Source organism: Nymphalis io, chromosome 22 (genome assembly GCF_905147045.1).
Source record: "Nymphalis io chromosome 22, ilAglIoxx1.1, whole genome shotgun sequence".
Classification (NCBI taxonomy): domain Eukaryota; kingdom Metazoa; phylum Arthropoda; class Insecta; order Lepidoptera; family Nymphalidae; genus Nymphalis; species Nymphalis io.
The window spans coordinates 7,937,085-7,957,401 of record NC_065909.1 but is presented as its reverse complement, the minus strand read 5'-3'; the positions used below and the strand labels follow the sequence as shown (position 1 = coordinate 7,957,401).

The 20,317-nt window shown below is 37.7% G+C and overlaps 1 protein-coding gene across 1 annotated transcript in view; it reads right to left on the bottom strand.

Annotated features, from left to right (window-relative positions):
• Window positions 1–20,317, bottom strand: part of LOC126777186 (orexin/Hypocretin receptor type 1-like) — a 159,023-nt gene that overhangs the window by 19,916 nt on the left and 118,790 nt on the right. Inside the window, 3 exon segments of the mRNA XM_050500153.1 lie at window positions 177–324; window positions 14,788–14,846; window positions 14,849–15,605. Coding sequence (XP_050356110.1) covers window positions 177–324; window positions 14,788–14,846; window positions 14,849–15,527 — 886 coding nt within the window. The 5' untranslated portion in view covers window positions 15,528–15,605.

Below are 20,317 nucleotides of genomic sequence, written 5' to 3'. Positions count from 1 at the left end.
GTTAATATCTCAACACTGCTAATGATTGTAATAATTATAATTATAAACGGAACTTAAGACATACATCTCTTTATCTGATTAGAGAATGATATTTTTGTTCATTCAAACTTCGTTTAATTAAATATGTGTCATAGAGTTATAAAGAAATAGAAGTATCACGTTATAATGTTACTTACTGAAGAGTAAAGACAGCACCCAGATGATAAGTATAGCGGTCTTCGCACGGCTTGTGGTGGATTTAAACTTGAGAGGAAAGCAGATGGCGTACCACCGGTCCACTGAGATGAACGTCAGAGTCAGCACTGATACCGTCACTGATACAGACTGCAAAAATAATACATACGTTAGAGCTTATACAAGAAATACAAAATGTGAGTTTTTTGCTAATACTTCTCAGATGAATCTACATTCTATACCGTTAGTAGATTTGTCCTAGTAGAGCTTTTACTAGGTAGGGTATTGCGCAAGCCCTCCTGGGTAGCCTTTCATCAGATATGCTACCGTTAAACAGCAATACTTAGTTAGTAACTACAAGCACAAAGGACATAACGTCTTCGTTCTCATGGTTGGTGTCGCATTAGTGACGTAAGGAATGGTTAATATTTCTTACATCACCAATATCTATGAGCAGTGGTGACTACTAAGCATCAGGAGGCCTATTTGCCCGTCCACCTACCTATAGCATAAATGAAAGCTTTTCATTCAATTTGATTGAATAATACATAACGATTAAAATTGCTTATATAATAATTAATGAACATTTTGATTATTAATGTATTAAACTTTAAATAAATATGTATAAAGCACTGTTTCGTCATTCATCGTCAAATTACCAGCAGTTTGGAATTACCTATATTCCACAGAGAAGAATCGTAAACAACTCAGTTTGTGGTTTCCCATAAATTATATAATTTACTAGATGCAATAAAAATATAGGTTAATACGAAATCAATGACTTTGCTTTTTTATTATCTGTAAATTATGATCCTGTATTGAGTAATGTACATTATTTATTCTAACATACCATTTACATTTAATAATAATAATATCCTAGGACATTTTTTACACACAGCCATCTTCAGCTTGTACTGTGGAAACCAGACAACTGATATACTACATATAAATACACCCAGATTCTGAACGAACAGACATGTTTATGCACACAAATATCTGTCCTGGGTGGGAATCGAACCCACAACCTTCGGCGTGAAAGGCAAGTATCCACAAACCACGCCAACCGGCTCGTCAAGGCTCGTCACATTTATTAATAGGCATTATTAAAATATCTGTGGAATAAACGTAGCGTGTACTCAAACGCTACAAGTAAAAACGTTGTAATGAATATTTTCTCGTATCGTGACCAAGAAATTTTAACTGAACATAGCCTTAGACATATAACTTTCGATAACACTTGGAGATAATATTCTCAAGCGATTAGAGTTTTTTCTAAACGAGTAAAGCCGTAAAAAATAAAATAAGTTTAATAAAACAATAAACTTATTTCTTTCAATTTATAATAAGCTCATTTAGTAACAGCGTATGGTAAGATGCATTTAAATTAAATATATCTTTTTGTAATTTATTTAAACAAGGTAGACATGGAAATGACAATTGATGGACAGTTGAATTGGAACACTGGAGCTGTAAGAAATATAACTCACGTTCTGTGTCCTCAATGCTATAAAGCACTCTATCAAATATTATGTTATGTTGCTTATACCTTCCATTACACAGACTTAAAATATTTTTGATGCCGCTATAACGGACGGACGGAGGACGGAGGACATCGCAAAGGCCCTCAACGACACCTCGAAGGCCCACTACAATGTTGTTATGGGAGACTTTAATGCTAAAGTGGGAGTACAAGATAGCGGTGAATCGAAAGTCGGACCTTACGGCTTGGGCTGCAGAAATCACAGGGGGCAAATGCTGGTAAACTTTCTCGAAGCGCAGGGGCTTTTTTTGATGAATTCCTTCTTTCAAAAGAAGCCTCAGAGGAGGTGGACCTGGCGAAGCCCCATTAACGTGACAAGGAACGAGATAGACTTTATCATTTCGAATAAAAGGGACATATTTAGAGATGTTTCAGTGATCAACAGGTTTAATACCGGAAGTGATCACCGCTTGGTTCGAGGCACTCTAAATATCAACTTAAAAGCCGAAAGATCGAGAATGATGAGGTCTACTCTCCGACCTACCATGTTCCAAGCTGCTCAAGGCTCCGAAAAGTTCCAAATGGAACTTCAAAATCAATTCACCGCGTTGGAAACCATAAGCAGCATTGATGAGAGAACCGACACGCTGGTCAAAATACTGCAAAACACATCCCGCAAGTGTTTTCCGCCACAGAGAAGAGACAACGTACCAAAACTCTCTCTCTCTGCTGAGACACTCGAGCTCATGCGAAAACGACGAGAACTACCATCGTTTTTGTCAGATAAGGCCTTAAACCGAACCGAATAAAAACGCTGACGAGACGCGATCTCCGACGCTCCAATACCCGTGCCATCAAGGCTGCGATTGAGCAAAATCGGGGATCGAAAGTGTTCGCTCGCAAGTTTGGGAGGCCGCGTCTGACAAAACTTAAAACTGAAAATGGTGGGGTCGTTACCTCTAGGCCTGAGATTGTCGGAGAAGTAGAGAGGTTTTATGGGCAGTTGTTCTCTTCAAGATCGGATAAACCCGTGGGAATCAGTATTGATGACCAGCGCGCCCCTCTTATGCGCCATTACTCCGAGGAGCTCCCGGTCGTTGACCAAGGAGAGATTAGGGTGGCTCTAGAATAGCTTAAAAACAACAAAGCTCCGGGAGATGACGGAATCACAACAGAGTTGCTTAAGGCAGGCGGGACTCCGGTCCTGAAAGAGCTAGCAAGCCTCTTTAATTCCGTCATCCAACATAGCAAGACCCCGGAAACGTGGAGCGGGAGTGAGGTGATACTGTTTTTCAAGAAAGGTGATAAAACCCTCTTGAAAAACTACAGACCAATCTCCCTCCTGAGTCACGTGTATAAGCTGTTCTCAAGAGTCGTCACGAACCGTCTCGCTAGACGACTTGACGAGTTGCAGCCCCCAGAGCAAGCCGGCTTTCGATCAGGCTACAGCACCGTGGACCACATCCATACTGTTCGGCAGATTGTGCAGAAGACCGAAGAGTACAATCAGCCGCTGTGTATGGCATTTGTGGACTACGAGAAAGCCTTCGACTCCATCGAAACCTGGGCAGTGCTCGACTCATTGCAGAGATGTCATATCGATTGGAGATATATCGAGGTACTGAGATGTCTGTACAACGCCGCTACAATGGCTGTCCACATCCAGGACTGTAAGACGAAGGCGATCCAACTGCGCAGAGGGGTGAGACAGGGGGATGTAATATCCCCGAAACTGTTCACCAACGCGTTGGAAGACGTTTTCAAAACGCTGGATTGGACTAGGTATGGAGTCAATGTAAACGGCGAGTAAATCTCACACCTTCGATTTGCCGACGATATAGTCATCATAGCAGAGTCGCTGGAACAACTCACCGAAATGCTGCGTAGCCTAGGCGAGTCTTCCCGGTGTGTCGGTCTCGGTATAAACTTGGACAAGACCAAGGTCATGTTCAATAGGCATGTCGTGCCGGGACCGATATACGTCGAGGTGAAACCTCTCGAAGTTGTTAGTGAATATACCTACCTAGGACAGATAATACAAGTCGGTAGGAACAACTTCAAGAAGGAAGCCGATCGAAGAATTCGCTTGGGATGGGCAGCATTTGGCAACCTTCGTCAAGTCCTCAAGTCGTCTATACCGCAATGTTTGAAGACGAAAGTCTTCAACCAATGCGTCTTACCTGCCATGACATACGGTGCCGAAACGTGGACACTAACTGCGGGACTAGTCCACAAATTCAAAGTCGCTCAGCGTGCTATGGAGCGAGCTATGCTCGGAGTATCTTTGAAGGATAAGATCAGAAATGAGATTATCCGGAAAAGAACCGGAGTCACCGACATAGCTTGCAAAATTAGCAGGCTGAAGTGGCAGTGGGCTGGTCACGTATGTCGTAGAACCGATGGCCGTTAGAGCAGACGAGTCCTAGAGTGGAGACCGCGAATTGGCAAGCGCAGCGTAGGGCGCCCTCCAGCCAGGTGGACCGACGACCTTAAGAAGGTGGCGGGCACCAACTGGATGCGGAAGGCGGAGGACAGGGAGCTTTGGCGCACCTTGGGAGAGGCCTATGTTCAGCAGTGGACAACGATTGGCTGTTGATTATAACGGACGGGGTTTTTAACTGAGCTATGTGGGATTCTTACCCACTAAAACCAGCGCTGTGGCCATCTTCAGCATGGATTGGAAGGACATCGCTTCAATATAACACATCCGTGGCCCCTCCGGGCTGTGCTCCACTCGTGGCTATGTTAATCCCGTCCCCCGTACATCTCGTCAGTGCTTAGCCTCGGCAGGGGAATGCCATCCGGCTACCATCCTCCTCAAGGCTATCTCAAATGGGACACGCGATGAAATAGGACACACCAACTCACGCGTTCACGACCCCACACCTTACTCGACCACGATCATGACGATCTCACAGAAGGAAGCTCTCCACGCCAATTTCCTGTGGAGCATCGGCGATACGATTGCTCGCACGGTGAAGTTTTGTCCGACCGCGTGGACGTGCAACTGCTTTGCGGGACACGACTCCAGTGTATCCCTGCATACACTGCACCCTACCAGGACACTGCCTTCAGAGTGTTCCGTGCCACAGTGGTGGCATCGTCGTCGTTTCGATCGGTCATCACCTGCGTAAGTCGATAAGTGACACGTCGCTTTCGTCTCATCCAGGCTTTGAAGGCTGGCAGGATAGTTTCTTGCTTAGGCGGTTCTGACAAATGTCCTAAGCCAAAATGCATTCTTTAATCGGTCACGTGTTTTTTACTGAGTTTGCCAGTAACGCTGACAAGGCTAATAAGGCCAACAGGTATTATAATATCAGTTCAAAGCCCGTAAAAAAATTAAACTCTCACTTATAAAGTAATTTTAAAAGCCAGCCAGAATTTTTTTCCAAAGCAATAACTGGTTTTCATAAATTCATTTTCTTCGTACATGTCTATTAGTCTGTTATTCAAAGCGATACTAAAATTCATTATGATAAGCTTGTTATATCGCAAAATTGACCTTAATTCCTTAACTTTAAGGTTGTAGTTCACTTGTTCCCACGCTGAGTAAATTAATTAGTATTGACGCTGATAGAGGGACCGCTGGATCACCATAACGACACCATATTCAATTAACTTTAGGACGCCCTCTATATAAAATATTTGTTCTATTTTAAGCTTCATTTTGTTGGATATTTTTATCTAATTACGGAGCAACTAAAAGAAGTAATGTATTTTGTGTTTCACATTCAAGACTTAGTGTATAAAATATGTAATTTTCTTTCTGTTACACATACTTGTAGATCGCTGGGAAATCCGTACAAATGCTGAAAAAAGGAATATCACCAATGCTGTTTTCAGAAAGTTAGTTGTCTAATATTCCTATTTCCACTTTCAGTTAAATATAAAATAAGTGGAAAGAGCAGCCCAAAAGGTAAGATCAAATAAACGAGTTTCATACGGCTACACGGCACAAAAAAAGCTGAGATGGCCCAGTGGTTTGCTTAAGTGTCCGTCGAAAAAGTATTTTTTTAACTACAAATCTTAAAATATATTTCGGTGCAAGCAATTACGCTGAGATAATATAATAAAGCCGAGCCGAGGTGGCCTAGTGGTGAATCTTAACCGATGAACGTGAGTTCAAACCCGGGCAAGCACCACTGAATTTTAATGTGCTTAATTTGTTATTATAATTCATCTCGTGCTTGACGGTGAAGGAAAACATCGTAAGGAAACCTGCATGTGTCAAATTTCACTGAAATTCTTCCACATGTGTATTCCTCCAACCCGAACTGGAGCAGCGTGGTGGAATAAGCTCCAAATCTTCTCCTCAAAAGGGAGAGGAGGCCTTAGCCCAGCAGTGGGACATTCACAGGGTGTTACAATACAATTGCAAAAAATTCTCAATATATCAGAATTAATTGCTAACTTAACTATTTCTGTTATTGTTACACGGCACAAAGACTATCCAGCGCTAAATATACATATATATCGTAAGTTTAAAATGCCAATTTTTCGACACCGCAAAGTCAATACATGCTTCTTGAGGCAAGATGTTTGTTTCTATAATAATATACCGCACATATTTTTAACATTGCTTATTAATAAACTTTAATATTATATTAAAAAAAACACGACTATTATATAATCTATCGAAAGCCGTGACCGCATTGTGAAACCGGAGTGCTAAATATTTAAGGAAGGATATAAAATTGTGTCGCTAATAAAACCACTTGGTCTTGCGGCTTAGCCTCTGTAATCCGTCTTTAGAAGTCGTTCACACCGAATTAGATCTGAAAGGCTCTTTCGATAAGTAACCATCAAACCACGTCGAAATAACTTAAGAGCTGTTACGTGAACCGTAAAGGGAAAGTTTTAAGGGAACTACTTCTCTGACTGTAAGTATTTATCATTTTTTCACATGACATTTTGAATGAACATTATTTTTTAATTATTTTGCGAAGACAGTCGCCCTAATAGTCTACTTGATGATCTGATTCTATAGGTGTTGCTACTTATTTTAAGTTCCTAAATAGTATGGTTTTATGGTTATTGTGGTAGCTTTATGTTAAAATTGAAATTGTAAAATGACGATTCGAAAGTGCATGTGATAGCCTAAAATAATAGCATGTGAATGTCCCATTGCTGGGCTAGAACCTCCTCTCCTTTTTTTTTGTTTGAGAAAAAGTTTTGTAGCTTATTCCACCACGCTGCTCCAATGCGGGTTGTTGGAATACACATGTGGCAGAATTTCAGTGAAATTAGATACATGCAGGTTTTCTAGTCGATTCTCGACGTTTTTCTTCACCGTCAAGCACGAGATGAATTATAAATACAAACTAAGCGCATGAAAAATCAGTGGTGCTTGCCCGAGTTTGAATCCACGATCATCGGTTAATATTCACGCGTTCTAAGGGTGTGATAGTTTACTTGAATAAATTATAATTTGGTTTTGACTACATTTTTGATTCACATTCTTTTACATGATATATTCATAAACTAATTTTTAATAATATTATAGTAACTGAATATTAACTAAATAGTGGAATGAGGCCTCTTATTTTTTGAGGAGATTTGGAGCTTCCTCCACCACGCTGTTCAATGCGATTTAGTGTAGTACATATGGAATTTTTTTATCCGACACCCGTCGCCTAACACGAGACGAATTTTAAACACAAATTAAGTACAATCGACGTATATATATAAAAGTACATTAGCTCACCTTGAGAAGTTAAACTAATGTACTTTTGGTTTCATGTAAATGTAGAAAAGAGATTTGTATGTTGACGCATGGGACTTGTACATGAGGATTAAGGTCAAACATACCGTCGATAAAATCTCCTGTATTTTCCTTACATACACTTAGCATAATACAGATCTCGCAACAACTTCAAGACGACATTCATTTGTTATGCGTTTTATAAATCTGACGATAATATTTTCTTGACTTTTTGAATGCGATCAATTGTAACTTTTTTATGTGAAGCATCTATTTGTGCGATTCGTGGTAAGATGAGTTATGTCATGAGTTAAAGTGTGAACATTACAGGAATTTTATATGTTAATGAGTTAAAACTATTAATAAAAACCATTTTGACAAATGACACTACTTAAAATCAGATTAATACTTTTCGTCTGTTTTTCTTTGTTTAAAAACAATAAAATATTTGAATAAATATAAAAAGTTATTACTAATTAAGATTGTTAGTTGACAGAATGTAAAGTACATATTGCTTTAAGTCATTTACAAGCATTTTTGAATATCTAATTACTCGATTACTTTCAGACGATACGTAATTTCAGTCCGTTTGTAATATGTATGTTCATTTGTTCTAGTATTCGGTATACGTACCGTGATGGAAAACGGTATGACACTCTGATGCCATTTACACTCTCCTCCCTCTTATATGTGCGTCGTGGCTAGAAGTTTTATTTTAAGATATATGTAATATAATAAATTAATTTAATTTCTCCACAGAAAGCTTACAAAATAACGAGTAATATTTAGTTATCACTTATATAATGTGATAACTGGTGCTTGCAATAGGAAAACCTGTTCTCCGAGACACCAGGATTCCACTCCCGTTTACATTTATTTCATACAACTAATCCGAAACAATCCGAAAATATTAAAAAACAACAGATATAATAAGGAAAAATGAAGAAAAAAAATTTAAGTGTATAGAACTGTGAAATATGAAATAATAATAAGATAGAACAAATACTTGTGGTAGGGCTTTGTGCAAGCTCGTCTGGGTAGGTACCACCCACTCATCAGACATTCTACCAGAAAACAGTACTTGGTATTGTTGTTCCGGTTTGAAGGGTAAGTGAGCCAGTGTACAGGCACGAGGGACATAACATCTTAGTTCCCAAGATAGGTGGCGCATTGGTGATGTATGCGATGTTTAACATTTTTTACAATGTCAATGTCTATGGGCGTTGGTGACCGCTTACCATCAGGTGGCCCATATGTTCGTCCGTCTTCCAGTTTTTCAGTGTATGAAAGCACGTAAGTCTGTATTTGTATACTGAATTTAATTTAAATTTAATATAAGATATTATATAATATTTATTTATTGATTTTCGTTTAATTAAAATTAAGTTCGATATATAAGCCTCACTTTATTAAACTCGTAGAATTGTATAGCCTAGCTTAGAATGTCAATATAGATAAGAACACAGTGATCTGTGATACAAACACATATATATTTTAATAAGTATACCACTAGTTAAATCATTAAAGGTATTATGTCTCTTGTGACTTGCGTGTAGTTAAACTGACTTTTCCTGCAAACTTAAACGCTTAATACAAAGTATTGATTTTTTGCGGGAGAACGACGAATGTGTTGGTTGTTGTGCTCATATTATACTTAACTAAATCTTAAATTATAAAGTTTATTGTAACAAGGCTTACATAGAAACGCAATATTATTATATAATAAAATATATTCTAATCTGGTGGCCATCTCAGCATATTATATACATCTCAATATATATATATATATATATACCTGTCAGTTACCTGTCTAAAGGAAACTATACAATATTTAAATTATTCTTTGAAATTATATCGTATATTTTTCTATTTTTTTAAAATCTCTTTATTCTAGGAACTTATTTGAAAACATGTTTGTTGATAGCTCAGAATTCTTGAAAATAAGACAGGTAATAAACTTAGCCAATAAGTCAGATGAAGCGATGAAAATTGTGTTAGCAATAAAACGTTTTTATAACGGAAACATCCTGTTACGGAAATTAATTTTAAAAATCTTGAAATTATGAAGAATTTCCATATTAATCCCGCTGTGCAATTTTAAATGGGCGTGGATTTAATATACTTCATTTAGGCAAGATCTTGTGAATCGTCATTTTATAAGGTAGTGCAATATCAGAAGATTAAAAATAATAATAGATTCTGACAGAAAAACAAGCTAGGAGTACTTGTTTTTTCTGACAAGAATTTCATGATAGAAAACCCATGATCATAACATGTTGCAGGACCGATATTTGCTTCGGCCTCGGAAACTACAGCACCTTATATATATGACAGTGTGACTGTGGCGTCGTTAACGATTATTCGACGATAAAACTTGAGACGAGAGTGATTGCATACTTTTTGTTGTTATGCCACTCTGGCGGAACGTCAAACGAACAGCCATCTCTTGGATATCATCGATGGATCGCAGTTAATTTTAATTACGTTTGAATTATATCATAAGTTGGATTTACCAAATGTCAATGATACGCCGATTTATAAATAAAAGAATAACTGACTGACATAAATGCACACGCCCAAGCTACTAGGGCAGCATAAAAACTTCCATTCATTCTTCCAGGTTTTTTTACACAGTAGTTTATTAAAGAAGAATTTTTGAAAATTTAACCTCTAAGTTTGGGGTGAAAGTTTGTATGAAAATCCTTAATTTTTTTAGAAATTGCTATGTAAGTTATAGTATATAGCAATTATGAATCATGACGTGAGCGAAGCCGTGTGTTGGTTCCGTATAACTTAGTCATTCCAATCATGATAACAATACAAAACAAGTTTTTTTAAGCCACCCAAGAATGATTCTTAGACCTTCAAATGATCTTCAGCGATTGATACTTAAAAATAAGCTGCTCTCATCATTTGTATACACATTGTTGTTGATACAATGTTTCAACATCCCCATTGCACCGTTATATTTCTCTATGTAAAACTATGTCGTCCGAATACCTTAGTAACAAAGAATAGCAACAGTCAGGTTTCTTGTATTCTTGAAATAATCAAGCACACCCATGAATATTAATTAATTTGACTCCACCTCCACATAATGAAAGGAACGAATTATTCAACGAGACTTTCAATTATTCCGAAATTTCTGATACGTGTTGGCATTTCTAAGCCGTATAATTTATATCTTTACAAATGTATTATTTCAAATAGTAGATTGCAATTTATAATGCACATTATTTTACTTGGCCGTGGAGTACCGGCTTAGAATAGTACTCCCCCAATCTCATCCCGTGGGTGTCGTAAGAGGCGACTGAGGGACGGGGAAAAGGGGGGATGGGCAGCAGCGTCCCCCCTCCCATAAACATCTTACCCCCTACTGCGCTCGCCAACACGCCTGCCCAGCGCGGCGAGTATGGGCAAACCCCTCCCTAAATGGCAGATGCGCCCAAAAAAAGGCCCCCAGTTACCGGCAAGCCCGCTAGGCCCGACCAAGGTAGCAGTCGCGGTATCGGCAGGGCAGGGGGTGCTAAGAATCACCGGTTCACGGCAGGCTACCGTATAAAGCGACTGAAAATGGCAACGTATAATGGACGCTCGATGAGGCTGGACCATCACCTCGCCGAATTAGAAGTAGAGTTAAGTCATATAAACTGGCATATACTGGGGTTATCTGAAGTCCGAAGACAGGGGGAGGATACGATAACTCTAGAGTCCGGTAACTTACTCTACTTCCGCGAAGGTGATAACCTCTCCCAGGGTGGTGTCGGTTTTCTAGTCAAAAAGGATCTCATTAGCAGCATTGTGGAAATCAGTAGTGTGTCGAACCGGGTAGCGTACCTTGTCCTAAAACTTTCCGACAGGTACTCCCTGAAGGTCGTACAGGTATATGCGCCAACTTCGACATACTCTGATGATGTGGTCGAAGCGATGTACAAGGACATCGCAAAGGCCCTCAACGACACCTCGAGGGCCCACTACAATGTTGTTATGGGAGACTTTAATGCTAAAGTGGGAGTACAAGATAGCGGTGAATCGAAAGTCGGACCTTACGGCTTGGGCTGCAGAAATCACAGGGGGCAAATGCTGGTAAACTTTCTCGAAGCGCAGGGGCTTTTTTTGATGAATTCTTTCTTTCAAAAGAAGCCTCAGAGGAGGTGGACCTGGCGAAGCCCCGATAACGTGACAAGGAACGAGATAGACTTTATCATTTCGAATAAAAGGCACATATTTAGAGATGTTTCAGTGATCAACAGGTTTAATACCGGAAGTGATCACCGCTTGGTTCGAGGCACTCTAAATATCAACTTAAAAGCCGAAAGATCGAGAATGATAAGGTCTACTCTCCGACCTACCATGCTCCAAGCTGCTCAAGGCTCCGAAAAGTTCCAAATGGAACTTCAAAATCAATTCACCGCGTTGGAAACCATAAGCAGCATTGATGAGAGAACCGACACGCTGGTCAAAATACTGCAAAACACATCCCGCAAGTGTTTTCCGCCACAGAGAAGAGACAACGCACCAAAACTCTCTGCTGAGACACTCGAGCTCATGAGAAAACGACGAGAACTACCATCGTTTTTGTCAGATAAGGCCTTAAACCGAACAATAAAAACGCTGACGCGACGCGATCTCCGACGCTCCAATACCCGTGCCATCAAGGCTGCGATTGAGCAAAATCGGGGATCGAAAGTGTTCGCTCGCAAGTTTGGGAGGCCGCGTCTGACAAAACTTAAAACTGAAAATGGTGGGGTCGTTACCTCTAGGCCTGAGATTATCGGAGAAGTAGAGAGGTTTTATGGGCAGTTGTTCTCTTCAAGATCGGATAAACCCGTGGGAATCAGTATTGATGACCAGCGCGCCCCTCTTATGCGCCATTACTCCGAGGAGCTCCCGGTGGAATTTACACATGTAAATTCCATAATAATTGTGAAAAAAAGTGATAATTATTATGGAATTTACACATGTAAATTCCATAATAATTATCACAGTTATATTTTGACAAAAAAGAATCGAATATGTATTCGATTCTTTAATAAATCGATTTTTTATTTGCTTTCGTTAATTTTTATTATACACAATAATCATGAAAAACTTGTGTATAAAATGTTTTTTTGCTACAAAATAATTTTATGAATGTAACTAATAAAATAATTGTAATTTCATATTCAATAATGATTTTCAAAGATAATAACAATTTGGATGGACCAGTGGATAGAAAAAAACCTGAGTAACCGAAGATTGCGGTTTCAAATATGGGCAATTTTTTTTTTAGATATGGTCGAACGATTTTGTTACTTGTTTGATATACTCCGAGCTGCAATGTACCATCGTGGTGGAATCAGTCTAAAGGTCCAACCATTTCTATTAAAAAGGGAGGTGCTTTCCCGCAATATTGAAACAGTTACGGGATGTTTCCAATTCAATCCAGTAACGAAGTAGTACATCTGACTATTACTCGATTCGCGAGTAATATTTTTTTAATAAAACGCTTTTTTCTTTAATAAATTAGGTATATTACTAGTATAAAACTTAAATAAGAACTTCTTTCTTTATTTTTAAAGCGACTAAATTTTTTTATTAATTTTAATGTTATCAAACATTATTTTCACCTCTTAGTTCGTTTACATCAAGTCGAACCAGCCTTTTTGTCGCCGTCAGCTGTGTAATAATATTGAAATATATACTTCAACATATATCAGACATATTTGTCGTTCCAACGTAATGAAAACCAGCTCGCACTTATGGTAAAGCACCCTCAGAGATGTGACTGAAATTTATGCGCCGAGTCTTCATAATCACGTTTCGGACGATATGAAAAGGTTCATTCGGAGTGTAATAATGAAATACAAAAAAATGTTTTTCTGAGTTTATGAGATGCAATTTGTTAGAAGAGGAAAAAATATATGAAATATTTACGAAAAATAAACTTCAAAGAGCTCTCCGCATGGGTAGAGGTCTTTGCCCAGTTGTGTGACATTTATAGGCTGTGTTATTTTTTATTAGAGCCTAGATGGCCAATTAAATGTAATACTTATTTAAATTTGTGCTGTGTGTGTATGGACTTGGTTTTTGAGTGAAGGTAGGCTACGAGTTTCCTTGCTCAGCTATATATATATATATATATACTCATAAAATAATTTTGTTATGTCATTAAGCATGGTTTATAAGTAGAAGTTGTTAATAAGGTAATAAGGCATAGTATATATGTGTATACTACTATATCATCACTCCAGTTAAAGCAATCGTCAAACTGTCGTCAAAAGCAATAATAGAACTAAGGCAACCCGTGGTGGCGTCGATATAGCCAAATGAGGAAAGCCAAATGAGGTTGATGGTATTTTCCATTAAAAAAATACCAAAAGTTTTCCAGAATTAGCAAGTTAGTAGTTTCCTCATAAAATACCTGTAGGCGTTATTTGTTCTGCACTGAATATCTCCGAGGAAATAGCTATGATTATAACCATAGATTGTACACCTGTTTTGCACATATTGTTGTACACTCCTAGTAGTCTTTAATTTTAGCCGCTGTGACAAAAATTGGTTATAAAGATGTTGTAATTTCATCCGAATCTTATTTCTTAAATAGAATATAATAATAAATATTTATATTTACACATAGATTCACTACATAACCTTAATGATGAAGTCGAGAAAAATAAACAAACAACAGCAATTAAAATATTTGACGATGGTTACATTTTCCTAATTATTAAATGTTTTCAATTTGTTACTCTTTACTAAAGAAACAAGGCAGGTTTTTCTTATTCAATAAGATTCAAGTCTTATTAAAATAACCCCTAAATGAGACACGTGTACAATAAATTATCAATCAAAAAGTCAAAAGGGAACTCGCAACACGCACGACCGAAAGGTAACTCAATGAAGGCTAATGTCGGAAGGGATTAGCTTTACAAATCGTTCAAGAATATCGGTCTTATAGCTTAATAAATAGAAGTTAAAATTGAATGTAATTTTGTTTCTAGGTAATCTGATAAAAGAAATCCACATGGCTTCAACCAAATTTGTTTGTATGTACAAAAAAGTATTGTACATTTTAGTAAGTCTCTTATTTATCTTAAAGAATGAATGACTTTGTAAAAATAATCAGATTAAGTGTAATTATTATATGACAAGAGCTTAGAGGGTTTGTATTAATTATTTATATATACGAAATAAACAGAAATCATTATATTCATAGATACACAATGATGTGACAATAAATATTACGTAAGGTTTTGATTATGTTTTAGGCTTAATACATTTTTCCACATATCGTGAGCTTATTAATACTTTATTTAATCTATATTATATTATATTTCTAGGAATAGAAATAGAGAAAATCATGATCAACACACTAAAATCAAAATATTGATACACGTTTTAAAGGTTAAGGGATAAAATTTGATATTAGAAATTATTTAAATCAACTCACCTGAAAATATAGTACAATCCTGCACATTGCTGTTCCGAAGAACCACGTCTTTGTAACGTCCACACCACGGTTGGAGGCAAACATATCAAGATAACCATAAAATCAGCTACCGCCAGGTTAACTATAAAATAGTTGGTAACAGTTCTCATAGAATGATTCCTGTAAACTGCTATGCAAACCAACGCATTCCCAATCAATCCTATCACGAAGACAATTGCATGCGTTGCTATGAGAACCCATTCTGATGGTTGTGGATAAATATAATCGTTTAACATTTCCAAATACGCTTCTCTTGACATATTACAAAATTCAGGATCACCAACACAAGGTTCTTCCGTGAAGTTTGCTTCAAAGTATTCGGTAGTTGTTATATCTTCATTTGTATCAGATCTATTAGCAACCATCTTGTCTTTATCGTTCAAATCTAATTTTGAACTTCCTTTATTAATCGATTGGGTTATATTTTCACTTTTGTTATTATTCATAGTTTCCTCTGTACTTGCATTAACATTTCTTTTATGCCTCATATAATTTCTTTTAATATTCGTGTAAGCATAATTGTCCAAATTTTCGTCATGGCTACTATCTTCAATATATTTTGTATTCATAACGCTATCTATATCATTAAACAATGTTTCGTTTTTAAATCTTTTGCTTACTACTGCACTACTCTGAGCACTTAGACATATATTACAAATAAAAATAATCGTGAATGTTAATATTGACATTTTGATTGTCATTTTGATGTTATTTTATCAATTATTCATTCTCAAATCTTTACGCTGTTTATGTCCAATCTTCTGTAGTATTCACACCATCTGTAAAAAGAATATTAGCATAAATAAAACCAATTCTAAAGTGAAATGTTTGTTGAAAAAACATCCTCTATTTAACAAGGTTAGGAGTTTACAGTTGAATGATTTTAAGTGCCCTTTGCGTGGAATGGTTTAAAACTTGAAGGAACTTTTAAACTTTGTAAGAAAAATGAAAGAGCAATCTGTTTTAATAGATTATTTTTAAGTCGTTATAAAAATGGAACTTCGAAATATCATTATCGTCTCTATAAATAGCTAGAATATATCATTCTAGAAATTTGTTTGTTCGGAAGCCAAATAATATTACTTTAATGTACCTAGTTAATAATACGATGTTTGCATAAAATATGCATTTAAGCGAAAAATTTAAGTTTGTTAGGTATAACGATTTAAAAGAACTAATTTAAGTATATTAAATATAATACAGATTTTATCCACACGTCCCTTTACACGTACCTCTCGATAAGCGATCTTATTTGGATACTTTTTCTGTATAAAAAGACCGGTTGTACAAATTATTTATAGAACGACGAGCCGGTTGGCGTGGTTGGTAGATACCCGCCTTTCACGCCGAAGGTTGTCGGTTCGATTCCCCCCAGGACAGTAATTTGTTTGCAAAAACAAGTCTGTTTGTCCTGAGTCTGGGTGTAATTATCTATATAAGTATGATTTACAAAAGAAAAGTAGTATATGTAGTATATCAGTTGTCTGGTTTCCATAGTACAAGCTAAGCTCTGCTTAGTTTGGGATCAGATGGACGTGTGTGAATAATGTCCCAGGATATTATTATTATAACTGGATCACAGTTCTATAAAATTTAATAATATTATAATTAATATAAAATTCGCTGCCATTTTTTCCCTAGTTCCTTCATATCAATAGCACCGCAGTGGCTGATTTAAGAAACAAATATATGTTTTTAATATGGATGTCATGTGAAAGGAGATGTTTCTGGTTTTCTGCACAAAGAAAATTTAGTAAACGCCAAAAAGATACCGCAAATCGTCAAAAATTATCTAGTTTTTGTCTTCATTACCTAAAGCATTACGAGAGTAATTCAATATATAGATCAAATTTAAAAGAATGTAAAGGTAAGAGGACATTTCCTATTTTTTTCTATCTCGAATAATATATGCTATATGTTTTTATATATAATAATAAATTTATATAAGTTTATATGTATGTATGTATGTATAAGTGTATATGTATATATATGTATGTAGGTTGGTATATTACATATTTGTGTTAAGCTCAATAAATTTTAAGTATAAGTTGTTCGCACTCTATGCCCGATTCTGGCTAAAAAAACACAAACATTCATAATTCATAAATCATAAGTGATAAGGCTTTTCGGTGAAGGAAAACATCTTGAGGAAACCTGCATGTGTCTAATTTCATCGAAATTCTGCCACATGTGTATTCTACCAACCCGCACTGGAGCAGCGTGGTGGAATAAGCTCCAAACCTTCTACTCAAAAAAGGGAGAGGAGTCCTTAGCCCAGCAGTGGGACATTCACAGGCTGTTACTGTTACTGTAAGTGATAAGGCCTTTGCATATTATATACTATTTGTTGCAAATGTTTGTAAAGTGTGTGCAATAAAGGATAAATAAATAAATAAATAAATATGCTTTTATGTTTTTGTTCAGACACAACCCTTGAAATGTAACGTAGCGTACATACATTTTTTTTTTTTACTTTAAACTGGATTTACTCATTCAAACTCAAATGAAATAATCGAATTTTGCAAATTTTATATTTGACTACCTTAATCGCGAATCCCAAGGGCTAGTCAGTTGTATAGGAAAATATTACGCAAATGACTTTTAAAATGTTCCATAAAATTGCTACTAAAATATCATCATACTTAAAATCATCATCATTTCTAAGTGATTGATTTGTAATGTTTCCTAATGTCATATTCATTTCTAATTTGAAATAGTTACCAGATATTAAAAAAATATTAAAACGCTCGTTATTAAAAAACCTAACGGCGAAAGGCGTATTTTGGTAAAATTAAAAAGTATGACATAATAATATAATATTGCTCTGTACGTGTATTTTGTTTTTATGCCAGAGCTTGAATACGGATTTATTTGAATTCATTGATGTATAATTGAGGATATACGAATAAATGATATGATGGAACTGGTTTAAAATTAATTTATATGGTTCAACTAATAAATACCAGTTTATTTAAATAAAGGCTTGTAATATTAATCATGTTCATAAAAAATTAATAAAACATATCGCAGTCCACGTCCTACGAATACAGAATGATACGGCTACACGAAATTCTTGATGATAAATTCAACTAATTAATCATATAAATTATAGCGGAATAAATTTTCAAGAAACGTACAGGTCTAAACGGAACGAACCCTACAATATTTCAAGTAACTTTTTGATGCATAATATTTACTATTTATGCGAAGTATTGTACAGCATATCTAACGTTTCGAATGATTATCATATTGTAGTAACAGTAAGTGAGTAACAGTATAACAGTAGCCGAGTGGTTAGAACGCGTAAATCCGGTTCAAACCCGGGCAAGCACCACTGAATTTTCATGTGCTTAATTTGTGTATGTAATTCATCTCGTGCTTGACGGGGAAGGAAAACATCGTGAGGAAACCTGCATATGTCAAATTTCACCGAAATTCTGCCACATCTGTATTCTACCAATCCGCACTGGAGCAGCGTGGTGGAAAAAGTTCCAAACCTTCTCCTCAAAAGTGAGAAGAGGCCTTAGTCCAGCAGTGGGACATTAGCTGGCTATCATGTTTTAGGTGTATTTTAATAATAAAATTACATAAATTTGCTCTTAATTTTGGGATGTAAGGGAGCACAACTGTATCTAGCTGTTTCCAGCCAACCTCACCTGCACGTGGTGCATCCTGCCGATTAACAAACGAGGCTCTGGCGACCGACTAATGGCGGTATAACCATTCCATTAAGGCGTAGCTAAATACTGCAGACCGGTGACGGGCAGCAGCGTCATCTGTACGACGAGCTACGCTCTGCGATCACCAACCCGCCTGCCCAGCGTGGTGATTACGGGAAAAACCTTTTATGGCACACACCTATACGCAACCGCCCCTAGTTCCTGGTCGCCCCGCTGTTCCTGGCCAAGGCGGCGGTCATGGTAAGGGTGGGGTAGGGGGTGCTAAGAATTCCCGGGTTACGGTAGGCCGCCAACACCGACTGAACCTGGCTACGTATAACGGATGCACGCTATGGCTCGACGAACACTTGGCACAGCTCGAAGAAGAGCTGAGGAACATAGGGTGGCATATTTTGGGGCTATGTGAAATCCGAAGAAAGGGAGAGGATACCATAGCCTTAGAATCAGGTCATCTTATGTACTTCAGAGAGGGAGACCAACCATCCCAAGGTGGCGTCGGGTTCTTGATCCACAAGGCTCTCTCTGACAACATCTTAGAAATCTCCAGTGTGTCGGCAAGGGTAGCGTATCTTGTGATCAGACTCACCAAGAGGTATAGCCTCAAGGTTATCCAAGTATACGCACCCACTTCGACACACTCGGATGATGAAGTGGAAGAAATGTACGAAGACATTTCTAAGGCATTGCACACCACCCAAAAGGCCCACTTCAATGTTGTCATGGGGGACTTCAACGCTAAAGTGGGAGTACATACTAGCAGCGAATCGGTAGTAGGACAACACGGATTTGGAAGCAGGAATCATAGGGGGCAAATGCTCGTCAACTTTCTGGAGAAAGAGGGTCTGTTCTTGATGAACTCTTTCTTTAAGAAACAGTCTCAACGGAAGTGGACGTGGCGAAGCCCAGACGCTACGATTAGAAATGAGATTGACTTTATTATGACGGACAAGAGGCGAATATTTAGAGATGTCTCTGTGATCACAAGGTTCAATACCGGAAGTGATCACCGACTTGTACGAGGCACTCTAAATATTGACTACAAGCTCGAGCGCGCCCGTCTAATGAGGTCTACACTCCGACCAAAATTGCTCCAAGCCGTGGAATTGAATCAACTAGACATTTCAGTTAAAACTGGAAAACCGATTCGCTGCCCTGGAAACTAACAATGACGTTGACATCAACCAAGAACTCGACCAAGTGGTGGGTATCCTTAGGGACGAGGGGACGAAATTCTATCCAGCGCAAAACACCGGCAAGAGGACCAAACTAGTCTAGAGACTCTCCCGAAAGTTAGAGCTAATGCGAAAACGACGTGAAAACCCTACAGTCACTTCGTCAGATCTTAATAAAAAAATATCAAAGCTAGTAAGACGCGACCTCCGAAACTCCAGTACACGCTCTATAAAAGAAGCGATTGAGCAAAATCGGGGGTCAAAAGTCTTCGTTCAAAAACTAGGTCGAAGCCATCTGACGAAGCTGACCACTTCAAAGGGAAAAGTCGTCGCCTCTAAGCTCGAGATTCTTAAGGAAGTTCAGGACTTCTACGGTAAACTATATACATCAGTAGCGCCTCGTCCTCAACCCGACCCTGGGGATCGTAGAGCCACTTTAGCCCCCTTCACAGAAGAGTTGCCAGAAGTAAGCCAAGACGAAATCGTGATGGCTTTAGGGCAGCTTAAAAATGGAAAAGTCCCCGGGGAAGATGGAATTACGACGGAGCTACTAAAGGCAGCTGGAAAACCTTTACTAACGCAGCTCCAACGAATATTTAATTCTGTCATATTCTTGGGGAGAACTCCAGAGGCATGGAG